The sequence below is a fragment of the Neomonachus schauinslandi genome, chromosome 11 (assembly GCF_002201575.2).
Source record: "Neomonachus schauinslandi chromosome 11, ASM220157v2, whole genome shotgun sequence".
Taxonomy (NCBI): Eukaryota; Metazoa; Chordata; class Mammalia; order Carnivora; family Phocidae; genus Neomonachus; species Neomonachus schauinslandi.
In genome coordinates this window covers 28,241,581-28,247,580 of record NC_058413.1, presented here as the reverse complement: position 1 = coordinate 28,247,580, position 6,000 = coordinate 28,241,581, and the positions used below count along the sequence as shown (strand labels likewise).

General features: G+C 35.3%; 1 protein-coding gene across 1 annotated transcript in view; it reads right to left on the bottom strand.

Annotated features, from left to right (window-relative positions):
- Positions 1 to 723: 723 nt before the first annotated feature.
- The window catches only part of DCDC1 (doublecortin domain containing 1), a 79,225-nt gene continuing 73,948 nt past the window's right edge, over positions 724 to 6,000 (bottom strand). The window contains exon 8 of the mRNA XM_021684718.1: positions 724 to 825. Within this exon, the coding sequence (XP_021540393.1) occupies positions 724 to 825 (102 nt within the window). The remainder of the gene's footprint in view (positions 826 to 6,000) is intronic.

Below are 6,000 nucleotides of genomic sequence, written 5' to 3'. Positions count from 1 at the left end.
AACCTCTAGAAGTTAACCAAAACAATTAAAAAATATCTGAGAACACAGCAGTATGATTTCTCAGTTTTCTCTTCTAAAAGCTATATACCATAGAAAATACCTGTTAAAATTATGAAAATTTATCAATTGCTTTTATTTATTAAGTGATGGCTTACTAAAGTTAAAATACTCATGATTTTTTTTAAATCTAAACTTGAGCTGTGCTATAGGCTGAATGTTTATGTCCCACCAAAATTTAAATGTTGAAACCTAATGTGATGGTATTTGGAGGTAATTGGGTCATAAGGGTGGAGCCCTCATGAATGAAATTAGTGTCCTTATACAAGAGACCCCAGAGGGCATCCTTGCCCTTTCCACCAATAAGGACACAAGTGAGAAAATAGCAATCTATGAATCAGTTAAGGGGCCCCCAACAGACAATGAATCTGCCAGGGCCTTGATCTTGGACTTGGACTTCATGAATATAAGAAATAAATGTTTGTTGTTCAAGCCACCCAGCGTATGGTATTTTTGTGATAGAAGACCAAATGGACCAAAACATGCTGAAATAAAGATTCCTCAAACCTTAATCCCTTTCATAATTTCCTTTTGTACTAAGAATGACATATTTATCCCTGTTAAAACTAAACTTTTATTATAGCTGTTTTCCTTTTAAATATATAAAGTAAAAAAAATTATGCAAGTGCCTTTTGAAATGTTATCATAGAGTTTATAAGATCTTTGTCACTTACCTTTTGAAATATCTTTAATTGTTCTGCCATACAAATCATAAAGATATCTGGCTGGTGAATTTAGGTTCATTCTCACTGTGCAAGTATCTAAAACCTACCCGGGGGCGAAAAAAACCTATAAGTAATTTATTACAGTAAGCTCTGGCTAAATCAAATAAACATTAAAAGTCCTTTCTATACTAAATGGCCATAAAAATTATACTGTAAAATAAAATTTGATGATTTAGAAAATGTTTCTAATATATGAAAAAAAAAAAGCAGTTAAAATTATTAGATCACAATTTTACTTTAAAAACACACAAACAAGGGCACCCGGCTGGCTCAGCCAGAAGAACATGCAACTCTTGATCTTGAGGGCAAGCCCCACACTTATTATTAAAAATAAGAAATAAAAAATAAATTAAAAATATAATAAATAAAAATATGTTATATTTAAAAATATAAATAAAAAATATAAAAAATAAAATAAAAAATAAAAAACACAAATATTAATAAAAAAGAGAAAAGAGATGCAACAAATATTAAAAAGTGGTTATACTGTATTTAATAAATGCTAGAACTATGGGAAATTTTTATATTTTTCTTGCTATTTTCTATATTTTTCATTAATTTATAGTGGGAGCATATTACTTTTAAATTTGGTCTTAACACAAATAAATGGAAAGATATATCATATTAATGGAATGGAAGAATTAACATTAAAATGCCCATGCTGCCCAAAGCAATCTATAGATTCAACGCAATCCTTATTAGAATACCAATAGTATTTTTCACAGAACTAGAACAAATAATTGTAAAATTTGTATGGAACCACAAAAGGCCTGGAATAGCCAAAGCAGTCTTGAGAAGGAAGAACAAAGGGGGAGGTATCACACTCCCAGATTTCAAACTATATCACAAAGCTATAATAACCAAAATAGTATGGCACTGGTGCAAAAACAGACACATAGACCAATGGAACAGAGTTGAGAACCCAGAAATAATCCCACACTACTATGGTCAATTTATGACAAAGGAGGCGAGAATATACACTGGGGAAAAGACAGTCTCTTCAATAAATGTATTGGGGAAACTGGACAGCTACATGCAAAAGAATGAAACTGGACCACCTTCTTATACCATACACAAAAATAAACTCAAAATGGAGTAAAGAGCTGAACATAAGACCTGAAGCCATAAAACTCCCAAAAGAAAACAGAGACAGTAACCTCTTGGACATCAATCTTAGCAAAATTTTTCTAGATATGTCTCCTCAGACAAGGGAAACAAAGGAAAAATAAACGACTGGGACTACATCAAACTAAAAAGCCTTTGCACAGTGAAGGAAACCATCAACAAAATGAAAAGGCAACCTACTGAATGGGAAAGGAATTGCAAAGGATATTTCCAACAATGGGCTAATATCCAAAATATATAAAGAATTCATACAAGGGAACACCCCAAAAAACCAAATAATACAATTAAAATGGGCAGAGGACCTGAATAGATGTTTTTCCCAAGAAGATATATAGATGGCCACAGACACATGAAAAGATGCTCAACATCACTAATCATCAGGGAAATGCAAATCAAAACCACAAGGAGATATCACTTAATACCAGCCAGAATGAATAGGATAAAAAAGACAAGACATAACAAGTGTTGGCAGGGATGTGGGGAAAAGGGAACCTTTGCATGCTGTTCATGCAAACATGAACTGGTGCACATGTAAATTCGAAAACAGTATGGAGATTCCTCAAAAAACTAAAAATAGGGGCACCTGGGTGGCTCAGTCGTTAAGCATCTGCCTTCAGCTCAGGTCATGATCCCAGGGTCCTGGGATTGAGCCCCGCATTGGGCTCCCTGCTTGGCAGGAAGCCTGCCTCTCCCCCTCCCACTCCCCCTGCTTGTGTTCCCTCTCTCACTGCCAAATAAATAAATAAAATATTAAAAATAAATAAATAAATAAATAAATAAAATAAAAATTAAAAAAACCTAACTAAAAATATAAGTACCATGCAATCCAGTAATTCCACTTCTGAGTATCTACCCAAGGAAAATGAAAACATGAATTTGAAAAGATATATGCACCACTATGTTTATTGCAGCATTATTCACAAGCCAAGATATAGAAGCAACCCAAGTATCCATCAGTAGATGAATGGATAAAGATCATATGTATATACAATGAAATATTACTCAGCCATAAAAAAAAGAATGAAATCTTGCCATTCCTAACAACATGGGTGGACCTAATGGGTATTATGCTAAGCAAAATAAGTCAGACAAAGACAAATATATAATTTCACTTATATGTGTAATCTAGAATACAAAACAAATAACAAACAAACAACAATAATAACAAAGAGAAACACATTTATGAATACAGAGAACAAACTAGGGGCTGCTCAAGGGGAGAAAGGTGGGCAGATGGGCAAAATAGGTGAAGGAGACTAAGGGGTACAAACTTCCAGCTATAAAATAAGTAAGTCACAGGAATGAAAAGTACAGCATATAGTTAATACTATTATAATAACATTGTATGGTGACAGATGGCAACTACGTTTATCGTGGTAAGCATTTTGTATTGTATATAATTGTCGAATCACTATATTGTACACCTGAAACAGATACGTCAACTGTACTTCAGTTAAAAATAAAAATAAATAAAAATTGGGGAGGGTATGTGCTATGGTGAGCGCTGTGAATTGTGTAAGACTGTTGAATCACAGACCTGTATCTCTGAAACAAATAATACATTATATGTTAAAAAAAAAAAAAAAAAGAAGAAGATAGTAGGAAGGGAAAAATGAAGGGTGGGGAAATCGGAGGGGGAGATGAACCATGTGAGACTATGGACTCTGAGAAACAAACTGAGGGTTCTAGAGGGGAGGGGGGTGGGGGGAATGGGTTAGCCTGGTGATGGGTATTAAAGAGGGCACATATTGAATGGAGCACTGGGCGTTATACGCAAACAATGAATCATGAAACACTACATCAAAAACTAATGATGTATGGTGATTAACATAATAAAATAAATTTTAAAAAATAAAAATAAATAAATTAGGTCTTAAGGTACTTTCTTTGGGTTTTAAATTCTTTCCAATTGTCCTAAAGTCAATTATAAATATAGTCTGATCACAGTTCAACTTGATAACTTATGTTGTTTGGGTACTAAATAAGTGGAATTAAAAAACCACATTTCAAGGTTTCCCATGAGCCTGAATCTCAAGAACTTCTTGTAATGGTTTCTAATATGGTAAAGTTGTTTTCTCAATATTTTTTTATTTTATTTTACTTTATTTTTTTAAAGATTTATTTATTTACTTTAGAGAGCTAGAGAAAGAGAAGGGGGAGGTGCAGAGGGAGAAAGAGAAACCTAAGCAGACCCCACACCCAGCATGGAGCCCAACATGGGGTTCAATCCCACGACCCTGAGATCAGGACCCCAGCTGAAATCAAGAGTTGGATGTTCAACCAGCTGAGCCACCCAGGTGCCCCTGTTTTCTCAATATTGTAATATCTTGATCTGTCTTGATACAGCCCTTGTAACAATGACCTTTTCAACATCAGTGAAGACTTAAAACATGCATTAGTTAGAGGGAAAGTTCTACTCACAGCATGAAAAAAAATTAAAGGGTCTGGAGAGTATCAAGTAACCTCATGCAAGTTTTATTAGGTTTTTGGAAGTGACTCCCAAAACATGAATCACTATATCCATTTACAAGTATATAGTAGGGGCGCCTGGGTGGCTTAATTGGTAGGACATGCAACTCTTGATCTTGGGATTGTGAGTTCAAGCCCCACATTGGGTGTAGAGATTACTTAATAATAAAATCTTCAAGGGTGCTGGGGTGGCTCAGTCAGTAAAGCGTCCAACTCTTGATCTTAGCCCAGGTCTTGATCTCAGGGTTGTGAGTTCAAGCCCCATGTTGGGCTCCATGCTGGGCATGGAGCCGACTTAAAAAATAAAATAAATAAAATAAATAAAATAAAAATCTTTTTAAAAAGTATATAATACATTCCAAATCCAAATTGAAAATACTTTGTCTTCCATTTTCACTATTAATGGCTATAATGTACTACTGCTTTTGCATAACCTAAACTATTGAAGGATGATGTGCATTACATGATTACATAGTAAAAAGAACATCTTTCCATTGCTGTTACCACCCTGCCTCCAGTTCTGCCCAATTTTATCCCTACCTTAAAGATTTATTTACTTATTTTTAGAGAGAAAGAGAGCGAGTGTGCCTGAGTGGGGGGAAGGGCAGAGGGAGAGAGATAGAGAATCTCAAGCTGACCAGAGAGGGGTAAGGCCAACATGGGGCTGGATCCCATGACCCTGAGATCATGATCTGAGCTGAAATTAAGAGTCCGATGCTTAACTGACTAAGCCAGCCAGGCGCCCCATCCTTACAAAATTGGAAACTAATCCTAGTCCTAGCCCAACCAACTCATTTTCTTTGTGACAACTAACATATTTAAAGAGCTTCATGTGTATATAAAGACAAAGTTGTACTTTCCTTTCAGTCTGGAGAACAACTTTCAAACATTGTGACTAATTTGCTTTATCTAGTTGCTGTATCAAGTGATATGTGTTGCATTTAAAAGGCAAATATCTAACTGACTAATTTAATTTGACAAATTGGCCTTTACTGGATTACATCAGAGGTTCTCAGCCTTTATTCTACCCCTACACATGACCAGTGATGTTCTCATGAGCCACATAGTTCCACAGGCATTTATAGGATTGTGTGTGTTTCTTGTATGCTAGCTGCAGGAAGGCATATCTGTTTATGACTACGAATGAAGTTACAGGAATAATCTTGGACCCTCTAATTTATGAGGGAAATACTCACAATATCAATGCTTTACCTAAATAACAATGTTCTTGCTATGTATTTCACAAGTATTATAAACTCTGTCATATGGAGCCAATCCATGACCTCCAATCTGCCTATTTAGAGGGTATCAGTGCAGGAGTTCAGTTCCTGACCAACTCCATGTGTTCTCACAAGTCAGAGACAATACTCCCTTGGAATATCTAAGTCGGAATAGGCCCATGGCTGGGACTGGTCCTTGCCACCCAATAAAATAAGGTAATAACGCTGGTGACTCTAAATGTTACTCTTCCTGCCTTCCCTCCCACTCTTTTGGGTCAATTTCTTTAGTGATTACTACACATAAGTTCACCTAGGACTCCTATCCATGGGCAGAAACCTTTACTAAAAATGCTTGTAAAGCAATATGCAAAATATAAGAGAGAAGTTATCAGAAGAAATTGGAG